Source organism: Rhinopithecus roxellana, chromosome 7 (assembly GCF_007565055.1).
Source record: "Rhinopithecus roxellana isolate Shanxi Qingling chromosome 7, ASM756505v1, whole genome shotgun sequence".
Classification (NCBI taxonomy): domain Eukaryota; kingdom Metazoa; phylum Chordata; class Mammalia; order Primates; family Cercopithecidae; genus Rhinopithecus; species Rhinopithecus roxellana.
In genome coordinates this window covers 68996012-69014612 of record NC_044555.1, presented here as the reverse complement: position 1 = coordinate 69014612, position 18601 = coordinate 68996012, and the positions used below count along the sequence as shown (strand labels likewise).

General features: G+C 42.1%; 1 protein-coding gene and 1 pseudogene across 4 annotated transcripts in view; one reads left to right on the top strand and one right to left on the bottom strand.

The window, feature by feature from the left end:
• The first annotated feature begins 6783 nt into the window (after positions 1-6783).
• On the top strand, positions 6784-7583 carry LOC115898620 (annotated as a pseudogene).
• An 81-nt stretch (positions 7584-7664) lies between these two features.
• ARSF (arylsulfatase F) overlaps positions 7665-18601 on the bottom strand; it is an 84785-nt gene continuing 73848 nt past the window's right edge. For all 4 annotated transcript variants that reach the window (XM_030934174.1, XM_010383489.2, XM_030934173.1 and 1 more), the window contains exons 10-11: positions 10384-10508; positions 7665-8151 (exon numbers count right to left, since the gene is read on the bottom strand). In XM_030934174.1, coding sequence (XP_030790034.1) covers positions 7769-8151; positions 10384-10508 — 508 coding nt within the window. In that variant the 3' untranslated portion in view covers positions 7665-7768. The remainder of the gene's footprint in view (positions 8152-10383; positions 10509-18601) is intronic.

The window sequence follows — 18601 nt, the reverse complement described above, 5'->3', positions numbered from 1 at the left end:
TAGTCAGAACACATTTATAGACAAAAAAAGTGAAGTGGGCTGGGCGCGGTGGCTCACGCCTGTAATCCCAGCACTTTGGGAGGCCGAGGCGGGCGGGTCACGAGGTCAGGAGATAGAGACCATCCTGGCGAACACAGTGAAACCCGTTTCTACTAAAAAAATAAAAATAAAAAATTAGCCAGGCGTGGTGGCGGGCGCCTGTGGTCCCAGCTACTCGGGAGGCTGAGGCAGGAGAATGGCGTGAACCCGGGAGGCTAAGCTTGCGGTGAGACGAGATCGTGCCACTGCACTCCAGCCTGGGCGACAGAGCGAGACTCCGTCTCAAAAAAAAAAAAAAACAGTAAAGTGAGGTACAGGAATCCGAAGTGCGGTACAGAAACAGTGAAATGGATTACAGCTTGGCGTTTGCCTGATTTGAACGCAGTCTGAACACTCAGCAGTCTATGAGTGGTTGACGTATGGCGGCTGGCATTGGCCAACACTCAGCTATTGTTACAGATGCATACTATTAAGTTAGGTTTTCAATTTTGTTTCCCTATTAAGCTAGGGTACCATTCATCTACAAGGACTCAAATATAGAAGTACGGGGTCCTTCTCGGGCCATATTTAGTTTGCTTTAACAGACGTAAGCATTTTATTTTTACTTTTACCTGTTTCCCCAAGAGCTGAGCATTTTCATTTTGCACTCGGCCTTGGAAACTATATACCTGGTTCTATCCACAAAGGAAAGATGCCAAGAACTGAGGTTGCTTAAGTCATGATTACTCATTGATAGCAAGAGTGGGTTTCTGCAAAAGTTTGCTCTTAAATGTGCATATTTCCTAAGTCTATACCATCGATAGCATTTCTCTGGCAAGGACCTAAATTTGGCTCTGGGGGTTAAAGTTAGGGAATCTCGATTGCTGATCAAAATTCTGCTTAGAAGAAACAAAACTAGGCTGGGCATGGTGGCTCATGCCTGTAATTCCAGCACTTTGGGAGGCCAAGGTGGGCAGATGGCTTGAGCCCAGGAGTTTGAGACCAGCCTGGGCAACATAGTGAGACTCTATCTCTATGAAGTATACAAAAATTAGGCGGGAGTGGTGGCTCATACCTGTGGTCCCAACTACCTGGGAAGCTGACGCAGGAGGACACTTGAGCCTGAGAGGTCCAGGCTGCAGTGAATCATGACTGCAGCACTACACTGCAGCCCGGGTGACAGAGCAAGACCCTGTCTCAGAAAAAACGGAAGGAAGGAAGGAAGGAAGGAAGGAAGGAAGGAAGGAAGGAAGGAAGGAAGGAAGGAAGTCTTTACTGTTGAAAGAATGAATACAGGCTGGAGATGTGGGTGGATATTTGGCATTTTCCAAGTGGGTGTTTCACTTGCATGTCATCTAAATGCAATGGAAAATCAAATAAGGCACACTTGAAGAGGCAGGATTTTTCTAAATCAGAATCCAAGCTTTCTATTCTGCGGAATCTGACTGCCATCCTGCCATCTGCAGCTGGAAAATGTCCATTGCTCAATTACCATCACCAAGAGGTGTCCGGGCAACTAACCATCACCCCGTAAATCACCCCAAGGTATCCACCCATACAAGCTGTGCTTCCATGCAATGTGTACTTCCTGTATCCCCCGCTGTTTTTTACAACAGTGCTAAGGAAACCCGCTCCAGCCAGAGGCAGGGCTTCTGAGGCCATTTGCAGGTCTGAGTAAGGAAAACCCTATAACCCTAACCCTAGGAGTCTTTACCATTTGTGGGTCCATCCGATTTGGGATTTGCTCTTGAATCCCTGTACCACCCAAGTCAAATTTCATAAAAGATTTGGATTGGAAAAAATCATTGCAAGTAGGCTCCTAAATACACTGCTCCCTTAGCTAAATTATAGCCAAGATCTGAGGTGCGGGTGCTGCTTTCAGCCAAGCCTTTTGAGATTATTTATTGTTGACCCACCTCAACTCTACTTCACGTTGCTTTACTCATCCTCCGAACACGGCCTTGACACAGAAGAAACCATGTATCTTTTCTCCAAATTTAGACCAGTGCCTGGATTATTCTAGGTTCTCCATTTATGTTCACCCTCTGAGAGGTGAACGAGTAGCACGGATCACACATACTAGTTGTAATTAAAATGTATGTGCTTAGAAAAATCCAGATGATAAATGATGCACTTGATACTTCTGTCTCTCTCTCTCCACCGCTACCCTTCTGTCTGCCTTTCTCTAACTTTTGCTTTCTGTTATTCCTGTCTGAAACTGTAGGCAATGCATTCCATTCCTTCAAAGCTATTAAGGGTTTGAGGAGCTTATGTAAAATACTGACCATCTCAAATGGATAAAGTAGGTGGAGGTGAATTTCTGGATGCAATCAAACAGCATGGGTTGAAAAAGGCGTCTTTCCTTTGCAAATTCCTCTTCCAAGAATAAAGTTAAAATGTACGCTATCTTTACAAAAATAAAATCAATGTACACATTTATCGTATTAGGAATCGCGAGCAAGCTGTGCAGGCAGCTGTATTAGCATGCCACCTAGTGTTTACATTCATCTGATGGTTAAAAACATGCACTGCTCAATCAGGCTTGTGTTCCTCCATGAGAAGGAAAGAATATAAATTATTTAAAGGATAATTCAGAAGGAGGAAATAATAGACATTCCTTAAGTAACTATATTTGTAAACTGAATTGTATAATTTATCTTTCTATTTAGGGAAAAAGGTTAATTAAGGGCTGAAGGGGCATATGGAAAATATTGACCTCAGATAGACAAGGCAGGTGAAGGTAATTTTCTTGATGCAGTGGGTTATGATAGGTTAATTAAGCATTGAGTTTGGAGTGTTTAGACCAATGGCAAAGGTTTGGATCATTTTGATAGATGACGTTCTTTCAATTTTAATCTTAAGGTATTTTCAAAATAACCACTGGAAAAGGAAATATCATACTTATTAAGAGCTACCTATGGGCCTATGGGCTGTGTGCAAAGTCTTTTAGAGGTATTATCTCCATTAATCTTTGTAAGTCCCGTAATAAACCTTTTAGTTGCATTTCACAGATGGAGCAATTGAAGTATACATAGGTTAGGGAATATGTCCAAAGATATTTAGCTGGCAAGAAGAACAATTCCCATTCACCCCATTGTGTCAAACCCTAGAGAACATTCTTTCCGCCTCTAAACACCACTGTGTGGAAAAGAACGTGTTCCCTTGGTTGTACATAGCTTGCTTTTATCTACTACCTTCTCCTTGGCATGTGGTTAAAGAAAATGGAAGGACAGGGGCCAGGGAGGGAGAAGGACCTTTCATGTGGGGTTGACAACCTTGGGTCCAGACCTCATGGTCCTGCTCCCTTTACAGTGTAGACTCACCAAAGCCTCTTCATGTCTCCACACTCTGTGTTCTGCATCTGCAAAATTACGAGCATTTGAGAAGAAGATTTCAGAAGTTATTTCTCAGGCTAAAATCCTAAGATTCTGTTCTAGGGTATTCTAAATTCAAGATGAACCTCCTCCTAACAGTGATGAGAAAATGAGGATGTTTTAGAGATCTTATAACAAAGAGTGGCAGAGAAATTGCTCAGCCTTTGTAAGGAATTCTTTTGTGGACAAATAAGATCTAATACGGTTGCCCCAAATCACTTAGGAAAAAGATATCCTTGTTTAATAGTTAATATTAAGACAGTTATTTGTCTTTCACTTGACGCATTCATATTACTCCTTAGTAAAGACAAGGCAACAGTATAGGTCCATTAAAATAAGACAAACACACATAATTTTCTAATTTTTTTTTATTTCCATAGGTTTTGGGGGAACAGGTGGTGTTTGGTTACATGAGTAAGTTCTTCTGTCGTGATTTGTGAGATTTTGGTGCACCCATCACTGAGCAGTATACACTGCACTCAATTTGTAGTCTTTTATCCGTCACCCCCTTCTCACCCTTTCCCCCAGAGTCCCCAGAGTCCATTGTGTCACTCTTAGGCTTTTGCATCCTCATAGCTTGGCTCCCACTTATGAGTAAGAACATATGATGTTTGGTTTTCCGTTCCTGAGTGACTTCACTTAGTCTTCAAACCCATCCAGGTTGCTGCGAATGCCATTAATTCATTCCTTTCATGGCCGATTAGTATTTATTTGTACATATATATACCACAGTTTCTTTATCCACTTGTTGATTGATGGGCATTTGGGCTGGTTCCACGTTTTTGCAATTGCAAATTGACAAACATACATGATTATGTTACTCCTGGGGTTGCACCTTTGAGAGACACTCCTGGAGGACAGGTGAGTCTCAAAATGGTTAAGGTTAAGGTATTTTCAAAATAGCCCACAAGGGTTCTTGGCTTAGCTCAGGAAAGAATTCAGCGGCAAACCAGAGGTAGAAGAAAACTGCTTTATGGAAGTGACAGTGTTACAGCTCCGTGACTGCTCCTGCAGAACAGGGCTACCCTGCAGGCAGAGAGTAGCAGCTCAGGGCAGTTTTGAAGTCATATTTTTATACCCATTTATTTTTATTTTTATTTTTTTCCTTGTTGGAGCCCGTACGTCACTCTGTCACCCAGGCTGGAGCACAGTGGCACAATCTTGGCTCACTGCAACCTCTGCCTCCCGGGTTCAAGCGATTCTCCTGCCTCAGCCTCCTGAGTGGCTGAGACTACAAGCATGCTCCACCACACCCAGCTAATTTTTTTGTAATTTTAGTAGAGACAAGGTTTCACCATGTTGGTCAGGCTGGTCTCAAACTCCTGACCTCAAATGATCTGCCCACCTCAGCCTCCCAAAATATATACCCATTTTTAATTGCATGCAGATTAAGGGGTGGATTATGCAGAAATTTCTAGGGAAAGGGTAGTAATCGCTGAGTTATTGCATCATTGCCATGGAAAGGGGTGGTAACTCCCGGGTATTGCCGTGGCAATGGTAAATTGACATGGCACACTGGTGGGCGTGTCTGACTGAAAGCTGCTTTAGTCTGCCCTGTTTTAGCTAGCCCTCAATCTGGTCTGGTGTCCAACCCCCACCTCTGGAGTCAAGTCCTGCCTCCTACTTCAACATCATAGGGTTGATGTACATGGAAGTTTGGGGTTGGCATGGCTAGGGTCCCAGTCTCAGCCCAGTAACACCTAAGCTGTGTTCTCCTGAGCAAGTTACAGAGCATTTCCAAGTCCCAGGTACTCTTCTTGGTATATAGGGGTGCAACAGATTAAATTATGACCTCCTCAAAAGTTACATTAAAGTCCTAAACCTTGGTACCTGTGCATGAGACTTTATTTGGAAACAGGGTCTTTAAAGATGCCATCAAGGGAAAACAAGGTCATACTAGATGAAGGTGGGTTCTGAATTCTGTATGACTATAATCTCTCTATATAAGGAGAGAAAGATTTAAAGACCCAGGGCGTAGACTTTCATGTCATGACAAAGGCAGAAATTGGAGTGATGTGTCCACAAGCCAAGGAATGTCAAGGATTGGCAAGGATAGATTCTACCCAGGGCCTCCGAGGAAGCACCTTGATTTCTGAACTTCTAGCCTCCAGAGTGGTGGAAGAATGAACGTCTGTTTTCTTAAACCACCAAGTTTATGGTGATTTTTATGGCAGCTCTGGGCAATCTCACACAAGTGTTTATACCTAAATCAAGAGGCTGAATTAAGAAGGAAATAAGAGACCTCATCAACGCTCTGGCACATTCTGGGGGAATCAAAGCAGTGCTCCTCCCAGGTTGCTAATGCCTACTTCCCTTTGCTTTCTAGAACTTGGCTGCTCAGGAGAGGCAATGGCTTATCAGCTGTTGCTGAAATTTCCAGACTGCCAGGAGACCAATTGCTATGTCACTCAGTGCTAGCATGTGTGAAAGGAAAATATCCTGGGCCCCCAAAATGACTCAGGAAAACTCAAGCTGGAAACTGCTCAGGGCAAACCTGCCTCCCATTCTAATGAAAGTCACCCCTCTGCTCACTGAGATAGACGTACATCTGATCGCCTCTTTCGGAAAGACTCCTCAGAAACTCAAAAGAATGCAACCGTTTGTGTCTCACCATTTGTGACCTGAAAGCCCCCTCCCACTTCAAGTCTTCCAGCCCTTGCTTCAAGTGGTCCCGCCTTTCCAAAGCAAACCAATGTACTTCTTACATATGTTGATAGATGGCTCATGTCTCCCTAAAATGTGTAAAACCAAGCTGTGCCCCGACCACCTTGGGCACATGTCGTCAGGACTCCCTGAGGCCGTGTCACGGGCACGTCCTCGACCTTGGCAAAAGAAACTTTCCAAGTTAACTGAGAACTGTCTCAGACTTTCTGGGTTCACACGTGTTTTGCTGAATTATTGCACCACTCTTGATTCAGTTTCTATGTATTGTTGACAAACATAAACCCTTTTGGTTGGTTGGTGGCCATGTTCAGATTGTTTCTCTTAATGCACTGTTTAAATGCCTGGTATGTTGCCTCCTGTTGACACAGGGCCTTATATTTAGAGCAAAGCAGCTGAGCAGATGGCACAGGTGTCTGTAGGTGCCTGTTTTCTGGCACGGAAAGACATATTTAGAAAATGGAAACGAGGCTTGGTGCAGTGGCTCATGCCTATAATTCCAGCACTTTAGGAGGCTGAGGCAGGAGGATCACTTGGGGACAGAAGTTTGAGATTGGCCTGGGCAACATAGCAAGACCCATTCTCTACAAAAGAATAAAAAGAACTGGGTGTGGTGGTATGTGTCTGCAGTGCCACCTACTCCAGAGGCTGAACTGGGAGGATTGCTGTGGAGCCCAGGAGTTCAAGGCTGCAGTGAGCTATGATTGCACCAGTGCACTCAGCTGTCAACATGAATGACACGGTAACTATCTACACAGGAAGGTCATGAGCTACCAACTTCTTCAGAGGCAACAAATGGTCATCGATGTCCTTCACCCCAGGAAGGCAGCAGTATCTAAGACAGAAATTCAGGAAAAGCTAGCCAAAATGGACAAGACCACACAGAGGATGTCCTGTTTTTGTTTTTGTTTTAAATGGAGTCTTGCTCTGTCACCCAGGCTGAAGTGCAGTGGCGCAATCTTTGCTCACTACAACATCCACCTCCCAGTTTAAACAACTCTCCTGCCTCAGCCTCCCAAGTAGCTGGGATCACAGGCATGTGTCACCACATCTGGCTAATTTTTGTATTTTTAGTAGAGGCGAGGTTTCATGATGTTGGCCATGCTGGTCTCGAACTCCTGGCCTCAAGTGATTCACCCACCCCAACCTCCCAAAGTGCTGGGATTAGAGGAGTGAGCCCCTGTGCCCAGCCAGGATGTCCTCTTGGTATTCATATTCAGAACTCACTTTGGTGGTAGCAAGACGACTGGTTTTGGCACGATTTACACATCTTCAGTTTATGCAAAGAAAAATGAACCCAAACATAGGCTTGCAAGACACAGTCCGTGTGAGAAGAAAAAGACCTCAAGGAAACAGCAAGTGGAATGTGAGAACAGAACAAAGAAAGTCACGAAGACTGCAAAGGCCAATGATGGTGCTGGCAATAGGCAAGGTGGAGACTGGGTGAAAAACAGAAGAAGTAGCAATTCTGCAGTGACATTATCAGCAGTCATTGTGTGGATTTTTTACGAGAGAATTAATAAATTATAGACTTTCGGGAAATAAAACAAATTTCAATCAACATTTATCCATAGGAATCCAAAAAAAAGCAGCAAGTGGAATAACCAGTGGGCCTTTAATAATCTGGAATGGTAGATGAATTTATTGGCTCTTAAATGCACTCCTTGCAAACTTGAAAGCACCAAAGATAGTGGTCTTTGGTAGCCTCATTGTAATTATCTCTTCTCGTTAAGACCCCAGGACTGAGAGAGTTCCTCTTCCTTGTCACACAGACAAAATGGGAACACCCCACAGCAAGGCTTCAGCCACATCCTGCCCTGATTCAGTTCTGAGAGTTGGTAAGTCACAGGCATGATGGTTTCCCGGTGTTCCTTCAGGGCGTCGGCCACCTTTTTAATCACAAAATCATGGAGGGGCTCTGTGGCAGGTGTCAGGGGTGTGGACTCCGAGGGGTCCCTGGAGAGATCGAAGAGCAGAGGGGGGTTGTGGTAGGTAACCTGTTCTCCAAAACATCTGCATAACAAGGAGACATAGCAGCCACCAGCTTCTGGTGGCTGGAACACCGGGGTCACATAGTGAGCCTTCCAAATTGCCCCACCTGGAGGAGAAAAGAGAGACTCGTCAAATGATGCGCATTTCAGCCACATCAAAGGAAGTCCTAGCGTTCTATAGCAGGGGTCCCCAATCCCCAGGCCACGAACTGGTACCTGTTCGTGTCCTGTTAAGAACCTGGTCACACACACAGGAGGTGAGTGGTGGGGCGAGAGCGTGAAGCTCCATCTCTGTATTTACAGCCACTCCCTGTTGTTGGCATGACTGCCTGAGCTCCGCCTCCTGTCAGATCAGTGGCTGCATTAGATTCTCATAAGAGCATGAACCCTATCGTGAACTGCCAGTGCGAGGGATCTAGGTTGATGCTCCTTATGAGAATCTAATGCCTGATGATCTGTCACTGTCTCCCATCACCCCAGATGGGACCACCTAGTTGCAGGAAAGCAAGCTCAGGCTCCCACTGATTCTACATGATGATGAGTTGTAGAATTATTTCATTATATAATACAATGTAATAATAATAGAAATAAAGTGCACAATAAATGTAATGTGCTTGAATCATCCCAAAACCATCCCCACACCCCAGTCTGCAGAAAAATTGTCTTCTACAAAACTGGTCCCTGGTGCCAAAAAAGTTGGGGACCCCTGTTCTAAACACTGTAGAATGACTATAGTTAATAATAATATGTTACATAGTTACAAACAGCTAGAAGGACGATATTCAGTGTTCCCAACACAAAGAAATTATGCATGTTTGAGATGATGGATGTGCCAATTATTCTAAACTGATCACTATGCATTGCCCATCTCAAAGTATCACTAGATACCTCCAATTTTCATGTGCAATGTGTGCATATTATTACGTGTGTGTCACTTTTTAAAAATTTTTAAAACTTCCAATTTCTGGGTCATAAACTCATTTTCTTCTAACACTTTTAATCTTACATTTTATCTTTAGTCTGTCTAGAATTGATTTTTATAAATGAAAGTTTAGCCTTGACCGGCCAGGCATGGTGGCTCACACCTGTAATCCCAGCACTCTGGGAGGACAAGGCAGGCGGATCACAAGGTCAGGAGATCGAGACCATCCTGGATAACATGGTGAAACCCTGTCTCTACTAAAAATACAAAAAGTTAGCCATGTGTGGTGGCGGGAGCCTGTAGTCCCAGCTGCATGAGAGGCTGAGGCAGGAGAATGGCGTGAACCTGGGAGGCGGAGCTTGCAGTGAGCAGAGATCGCGCCACTGCAGTCCAGCCTGGGCGACAGAGCAAGACTCCATCTCAAAAGAAAGAAAGAAAGAAAGAAAGTTTAGCCATGACAACTTATGCCTACAAAATAACCTGCCCATAGAAGATATGCAATAAGTATTTTTTTATCTCCAAAAAAAGCAAGCAAGCAAGCACATCAGAGGCATGCACCCAAGGTGCTGGCTTCTCTTGTCTTCTTCCATCTTCTCAAGGCTAGTTCTTGGGTTTCTTTTTGCCCACAGGTCAGTGCTAAATATTATACAATCCTTACAACAAAATGAGAACATTAGAATCCCCTGGTAAAATGATATACACATTTTCCAGCAGGTATCAGTCCTGTTTCTAAAAATGTATATATATATTTTTGGCTTTGTTTTTGTTTGAGATGGAGTCTCACTCTGTCTTCCAGGCTGGAGTGCAGTGGCGTGATCTCAGCTCACTGAAACCTCTGCCTCCTGGGTTCAAGCGAGTCTCCTGCCTCAGCCTCCCGAGTAGCTGGGACTACAGGCGTGTACCACCACATCCGGCTAATTTTTGCATTTTTTAGTAGAGGCAGGGTTTCGCCATGTTTGCCAGGCTGGTCTCAAATTCCTGACCTCAACTGATCTGCCCGCCTCGGCCTCCCAAAGTTCTGGGATTACAGGCGTGAGCCACCACGCCCAGCTAAAAATGTATGTTTCTTAAAAGTGTCTCCCTGACTTTATAGGCAAATCTTATGTTCATACATCTGTTTTCTTTATTAAGGTGTAATTGATAAGTAAAAATTGCATAGATTTTTCCAGGCACAATGTGGTGTTTTAATGTATGTGCATCTGCTGAGATAATTAAGTGACGCCAATTAGCATCTCCATTACCCCCACCTGCCCTTCTGCAAAAGAGCAATTCTGAGAAACTTCTCCAAAAACATGTGTTCAGTGACAGCCCTGGAATGAAAGGACCGGTCTAGGGAGGAAAGGAAGAATGTGTTCAGGATACACCTGAGGGACCCTGCTCCTGGCAGGGAACAGGAAGCAACGGGTTGAGCACTCACTGTCATCCTTGGGGATCCACCGCACGGCGTGCAGGTAGGAGCCACAGTAGTGGAACAGAAACTCATGCTCCGAGTGCCTGGCGTTGCCCTGCAGCAAGGGCATGAGGTCTCGACCGTCAATGACCCTGCAGAGACACAGACAGTGCAGATAAGGAGAAGGGAGAGAAGGGACGTTGGGTCCCAAGCTGCCTGAAGAGTACTTGGTGAAGACTGCGTCACGCCTTAGGGCCAGAGGACAGCGCACTAAGTCCTTAAGAAAACTCATGCATGTTCTCTGGGAGATCACACTCCAGTGGGTAAGGAAAGAAAGCTAAGCTTTGATCCTGAAATGATGAGGCCGAGGAATGTGACAATGCATGCCCCAAAGGCGAAAAGATCAGATCACCTTGGCTGTGACACAGAGGCTCTCCACAGCTCAGCAATTTGTGGCAATTTCATAAATCTGAACTTCATTTGCAATTATATTGCTACCCTTTGAAAACATTTTATGGAATCATTAAAAGTCATATACTTCTAATTTTATATGAGAAATGGAGTAAATGAACGCACAAACAGAAAACCAAGCACCATGTTCTCACTTAGAAGTGGGAGCTAAACACTGGGTATACATGAACATAAAGACGGGAACATTAGACACTGGAGGGCTCCAAAAAGCAGGAGGCAGGGAGGAGGGAAGGCTTGAAAAACTCCCTGTTGGGTACTATGTTCACCACTTGGGTGACGAATTTGATAGAAACCTCAGCATCACACAATATATCCAAAGAACAAACCTGCACATGGGTCCCTGAATCTAAACTAAAATGAAATTTAAAAATTTATATTAGAAAATAGATCTCATGCCTTATATTAGAAAGCAATAATAATAAAACCTGCTTTGTAATGGGACACATAATAATACATCCCAGATAAGGATTTTTCTCTTTTTCTTTTTTGAGATGGAGTTTCACTCTTGTTGCCCAGGCTGGGGGCAGTGGCGTGATCTCCGCTCACCACAACCTCTGCTTCCCTGGTTCAAGGGATTCTCCTGTCTCAGCCTTCCGAGTAGCTGGGATTACAGGCATACACCACCACACCCAGCTAATTTTGTATTTTTAGTAGAGATGGGGTTTCTCCATGTCGGTCAGGCTGGTCTTGAACTCCCGACCTCAGGGGATCCACCCACCTCAGCCTCCCAAAGTGCTGGGATTACAAGCGTGAGCCACTGTGCCCAGTCAGGAATTTTTTTTTTTTTTCTTGGAGATGGAGTTTTGCTCTTGTTGCCCAGGCTAGAGTGCAATGGCGCGATCTCAGCTCAATACAACCTCCACCTCCCAGGTTCAAGCAATTCTCCTGCCTCAGCCTCCTGAGTAGCTGCGATTACAGGCTTGTGCCACCACGCCTGGCTAATTTTGTGTTTTCAGTAAAGAAGGGGTTTCACCATGTTGGTCAGGCCGGTCTCAAACTCCTGACCTCAGGTGACCCATCTGCCTTGGCCTCCCAAAGTGCTGGGAATACAGGTGTGAGCCACCGCACCCTGAGAAGAAATAAAACTATATTTACTATCAGATACAATGATTTCCTATGTTAATTATCACCGAAAAACCTGCTGGAAATAATGAGTAAGATTACCAAGATCACACAGTACAACATCGACTTTTAAAAATGTCTATATATTTGCAATGAATGGCTGGGAATGACATTATTTTAAAAGTATCATGTACTATAACAAGAGAGAGCATGAAGTATTTAGGGATAGCATTTTTATGTGAAAAATGTGTATAAGAAAAGCCACAAAGCACCTAATAAGAAAAATAAATGGAGAAATGAACTATATTTATTGATTGGAAAACTCAGTGTTTTAAGACATCAATTTTCTACAAATTGATCTATAGATTTAAAGCAATCAATTTCAGAAAGGTTTATGATGAAATGAGGAAACTTATTCTAAAATTTACAGGGGAACATAAAGATCCTAGAATGGTTTAAAATTTTTTGAAGAAGAAAATAGTTTGAAGACTCACTACATAACTCCCAGATTTACTATAAAGCTAGAGTAATTGAGACAGTGTAGTGTTGAAATAAGGGTTTCAATGGATCGATGAAATAGGAGAGTCCAGGAATTGACCAATATGTATGCTGCTTTTCAACAAATGCTCCAAATCGTTCAGTAGAGATAGGACTGTCTTTCAATAAATGACAGTAGAAAAATTGGATATCCTAATGCAAGGAAAATACATCTCAGCCTGTACCTCAAACCACATTCAAAAATTCACTCAGTGTGGACCATAAGCCTAAATGTAAACCCGAAACTATACAACTTCTCAGTGAAAACATAGGAGAAAATCACTGTGATCTTTTGAAAAGAAAAAAATTTGTTTAAGTTTTATCACAAAAATCTCAAGTTATAAAAGAAACAAAGATAATTAGCCATTATCAAAATATAAAACTTCTGCTTTTCAAATGGCAATGTCAAGAAAATAAACACGTGACCTCAGTCCCTTAATGGGGAAAAAGAAGAAAAGAAAACAATTAAAATATTAAATGTTAATTTTAAAAAGTTTAGAGCAATAGAACAAATACTTAATGCATGCAGGGCTTAAAACCTAGGTGACAGGTTGATGGGTGCAGCAAACCACCATGGCACATGTATACCTATGGAACAAACCTGCACGTTCAGCACGTGTATCCCAGAACTTAAAGTAAAATTTAAAAAAAAAAAAGTTTAAAAGAAAAGAAAAAGACAAGCCATGGAGTGGAAGAAAATAATGATCCCTCTGTATCCACAGGTTTTTTTTTTTTTTTTTTTTTTTTTTTGAGACAGAGTCTCACTATTGCCCAGGCTGAAGTGCAGTGGCGCGATCTCAACTCACGGCAACCTCTCAGTCCTGAGTTCAAGCGATTCTCCTGCCTCGGCCTCCCGAGTAGCTGGGATTACATATGCCCGCCACCACGCCCGGCTAACTTTTGTATTTTCAGTAGAGATGGGGTCTCGCCATGTTGGCCAGGCTGGTCTGGAACTCCTGAGCTCAAGTGATCCACCTGCATCGGCCTCCCAAGGTGCTGAGATTATAGGCGTGAGCTACCGCGGCCGGCCCAGAGGTTCTGCATCTGCGAATTCAACCAACTGCAGATCAAAAATATTCATACGATTTTCTCCTATGTTTTCACCTAGAAGTTGTATAGCTTCAGGTTTACATTTAGGCTTATGGTCCGTATTGAGTTAATTTTCTAATGTGGTGTCAGATATAGGTTGAGATTTATTTTTCTTGCATTTTGATGTCCAGTTGTTCTAGTGTCATGTATTGAAAGACAGTCCTATCTCTACCGAATTATTTTGGGCATTTGTTGAAATGCAATATATACATTGATCAATTTCTGGACTCCCCTCTTCTATTGAGCCACTGAAACCCTCATATCAACGCAGCACCGTCTTGATTACTTTAGCTGTACAGTAAATTTTGGAATTATGTAGTGAGTCTTCAAACATTTTCTTCTTCAAAACATGTTAGGCTATTCTAGATTCTTTATTCTAGAAAATCCTATGAAATACTTTTGATCTGCAGTTGACTGATTGAATTTGCAGATGCAGAACCTCTGAGTTGAGAGGGATGACTATTTGGTTCTACTTCATGGCTTGTCTTTTTCTTTTCTTCTAAACTTTCTTTTAAGTTCGTATTTAATATTTTAATTTTTTCTTTCTTTTCCTTTTTTCTCCACTAATGGACTGAGGTCACATGTTTACTGGATATTGACATTTGAAAAGCAGAAATTTTAAATTTTGATAATGACTAATGTATCATCTTTTTCTTTTATAGCTTGTGACTTTTGATAAATCTAAAAACAATTATTTTCTTATCTGAATATTACAGCAATTTTCTCCCATGTTTTTATTTAGAAGTGTTATAATTTTGGGTTTACATTTAGGCTTATGGACCTTTTAGGGACGGTCTTGCCTGTACTGAATATGTACAGGCTTTTTCTTGTCATTATTCGCTAAAGGATTCAATATAACAACTGTTTTATGTGGCATTTACGTACATTGTATTAGGTATTATGAGTAATCTAGAGATGATTTAATATATACAAGAGGATGTGTGTAGGTGATATGCAAATATTACAGTATTTTATATCAGGGACGCGAGCATCTGGGTATTTTGGTATCCATGTGGGGTCTTGAGACCAACCCCCGACGGATACCAAGGGACAGCTGTATTGGTAAACCATATACCTAATAAGCCATTTTTCCCCAACACTTTGATAAACCATTGCATCCTCAGATTCCCATGTTTCTACACATTAGTGGTTTCCTCTGTTTTATCTTTACTTTTCTTTTTTGTTTATTCTACTCTCTTGTTCAGGATCTCTGGTTATAAATCTGTCCATCTCTATTTTTGGTTGTAATTTGCTTTCTTTATCTGTTTTCTGTGGTGAGGTGGTGAAACAAATTGTGTTGATTCTAAAAATAAATTACTATTTGGCTTTTAGAGCATTAGCATCCTTCATTTCTGTACAGGTGAGAGCTGCTTTTGAGTTCTTGTTGATTTCATTGTGTTGGGGAGTGAAGGAGATGGGAGACAGGTATCCATAGGCCCTCATGCTGCTGCTGTCATAGACAGTGGGCCTGATACTGTGAATTTGCTTTTTGTTCCCTTCTACATAGTAGAGCTATTCTCTATTAGCAAGGATATATTTAACTGGTCAATGCACATGCCAAAGAAGTCATGAATTCAAATAAAGAGGCTTGGGAGAACCAAGCATAGGAATAACCAAAAAATCAACCTGATGAGTAGTACCCGGCATGCCAACCTGTATGTGAAACTGAGGTTAGGTCTCCCACCACAGTGCCTTAGACATCTTCGTGATTTTCTTCCACTTTGCATTTAACTACAAAGATGGTGCATCCTCTGAGGACTTAGCCTGTGGCTAGTGGAGTCATGGTTGCAGGCAGGAAAGGACAGTTGTACTATATATCTTATCAAGGACACCAAACTCATGACCCTAAACCTCTGATCAAATGAGCGTCTAATCTCATGGCGCAGAATGCACTGGAGTGATGAGTGACTCCAATCAACTCGTTCTTCTTTTTAACGTGAGGACAATGGCTGGAACTTGGCAGCAGTTGCCTTCCACCCTCATGCAACGTAGCAATATTGTGCCAGGACATTTCCCTTCTTCCTAACAGGCTGTTGGGCTATGTGGAGTGACAGACTTCTTAAAACAACTATTTCTAAATGGTAGAACAGGGAAACTGGGCTTCTCCATAGTTTTTCGGATAGGTTCTTTTTGCAACAACTTCACAGTGGTTTTTTAAATATTTTTTCTGGGCTGGATACGATGGCTCACACCTGTAACTCCCAACACTTTGGGAGGCTGAGGAGGGAGGATCACTTGAGGTCAGTAGTTCAAGACCAGTCTGGCCAACATGGCGAAAACCCATCTCTATAAGAAATACAAAAATTATCCAGGTGTGGTGATGTGTGCCTGTAGTCCCAGCTACTTGAGAGGCTGAAGCATGAGAATTACTTGAACCCGGGAGGCAGAGGTTACAGTGAGCTGAGATCGTGCCACTGCACTCCAGCCTGGGCAACAGAGCGAAACTCTGTCTCAAAAATAAAATAAATAAAAATAAAATATAAAATATACTTTCTTTCCTGTGTTAGCATCATCAATGCCTAACTTCAGACAGAAAATAAAAACGTCTTTAGATCTAAAGTTCAGTCCTGAAAATTATAAAATAAATTCCAGCCTTAGTGTGTTGATACAAATATCTACTAACATCAAACATATGTTTTTAAATATTAGAAAGGCAAACTTGGGGGTGTGTCTTAATTAGTTCTTGATAGTTTGTTTTTCAGTAAGTTAACCATGACTTCTAAAATATTTTTCTTTTCTGTATTAGTGCCAACAGAACCTAACTTTTTTTTGGGAGAGGGAGGGGAGAAAATATGAAAATTTATAACAAAAATTTTGAAAACCATGAAATATAGTCTTAGTTTCTTTGTCTTATTTTTTTAAGCTGCTTTTCACCCTGGTCAATATTTTTTTGACTTTATATGAATAACTAAGTAACAGCAAAACACACAGTTTTTTATCTGTAATCAAATACACAGGTTTTATCTATAAATCCAAAATAATTGCCTTCACTGGCTAAAACCAAGTGTAAGCTTCCTTCGTTGGATGGGGGCAACTTTCTTTTTCTTATGAGCTTTGACACATCTGATGGATCTACTTTTTTCTTGATATAATAAAAACTACTAGAGACTTCTAGCAAAATGGAGTGACTTGCAGTTTCACCAAAGTATTCACATCTTCTAGAATCTTCTAGAATCATTGCAGTAATTCACCTTTGTTTTCTATTGAAGTGTGAAGTCAAATGCAGAAGGAATGGGAATGAAGATGTAATATTTTTAGAGCTTATTCTGACAAAATCAAAATAAAACTCAAATTCTTTCCCTTTTTTTGTGAGACAGGGTCTCATTCTGTTGCCCAGCCTGGAGTGCAGTGGCAGGATCATAGCTCACTGCAGCCTCGAGCAATCCTCCCACTTCAGCCTCCTGAGTAGCTGGGACTACAGGTGTGCACCACTATGCCTGGCTAATTTTTGTATTTTTTGTAGGAATTTCACCATGTTGCCTAGGCTGGTCTCAAACTCCTGGGATCAAGCAATCCACCTGCCTCAGCCTCCCAAAGTGCTGGCATTACAGGTGTAAGCCACTGTGCCTGACCTAAAAATCAAATAATTTCTATAAAGGCAAATCCTCATCAGCATCCACAGACCAATGTTCCATGAGACTAGGTGTCAGAATGGCCGAGTGGTCTAAGGTGCCAGACTCAAGCTTGGCTTCCATGAGACTGAGATTCTCCTCAGCACTTTATAAGTCCAAAATATAGCCTATACCAATATCCCAAACTCAGCGCATTTCACTCATATCTTGGAAGATTATTGATTATGATTGGCTCAGTAACTTAAAAAATTGGCATTAGTACTAATACTATTACATAATTTTTTGGAAATGTATTATTTAGCTCAAATTGATAAATACTTTTTTTCAAAGTAGAAGGAATCTTTATTCTGTTATTATTTTACATAAATTCTCAACAAATTCCCTTACTGGCTAAAGCAAGTAAGAAAAGGGGGAGTGGATGCCAATTGTGGTGGTTCATGCCTGGAAACCCCCAGCACTTCAGGAAGCTGCGGCAGGAGGATCGCTAGAGACCAGGAGCTGGAGACCAACCTGGGCAACATAGCAAGATCCCATTCCTACAAAATGACAAAACTGGTTAGGTGTGGTGGTGCACGCCTGTGGTCCCAGCTGCTCAGAAGGCTGAGGTGGGAGGATCGCTTGAGCCCAGGAGGTAGAGAGTGCAGTGAAATATGACTGCACCACTGCATTCCAGTCTGGGCAACAGAGCAAGAACTCACTTTTTTAAAAATATGTATATAAATGAGGGATCTTTTTGTTTTCAATTAACATCGAGATTTATCCTATTTTTCTTCAGAAATAGATTAGCTTTGTAACATGAAGAAAGAAATATTACAAGAACTCTGTGGGCTTGGAGGAGAGACATAGTTGTGGTTCTAACCCATCTGGATTCCCTTGCAGAGGTGTGATCAACGAACTGTCAATCAATCAGCAGCAAACCTACCTAGGTTGGTTGCTACCGGGGAATGCAGCAATGTAGTATGAACGATTTCCTCTTGATGAAATTCAAAGTATTCATGATAGAGTTCAAAGCACCCTCAAACATCCTACCTTCTTCTCAGCCTTCCAGATCTTTCACACCAGAGACTAGGATTATTTTTCCCTTTCTTATAGAGATGAGTGAGTTTTACCTACCATGTCTTCATCTCCAAAGCTTCCTGTCTCCATCTTTCTCTCAATTGAAAATGTTAAAATATCTAAGATGGGCCACATTAGATTAGTATCTAAGACTGGTCTCTGACAATATGGGGGTTCCTCAGAAAACCAAAAATAGAGCTACCGTGTGATCCAGAAATCCAACTACTTGGTATATACCCAAAAGAAAAGAAATCAACAGATCAGAGGAATATCTGCATTTCCATGTTTATCACAGCACTCTTCACGATAGCCAAGCTATGGAATCAACCTAACTGCCTATCGGCAGACAAATTACTTTTTAAAAAAGTGCTATATATGCACAAGGGAATACTATTCACCCCTAAAAAAGGAAGGAATTCCTGTCATTTGCAGCAACATGAATGGAACTGGTGGCCATT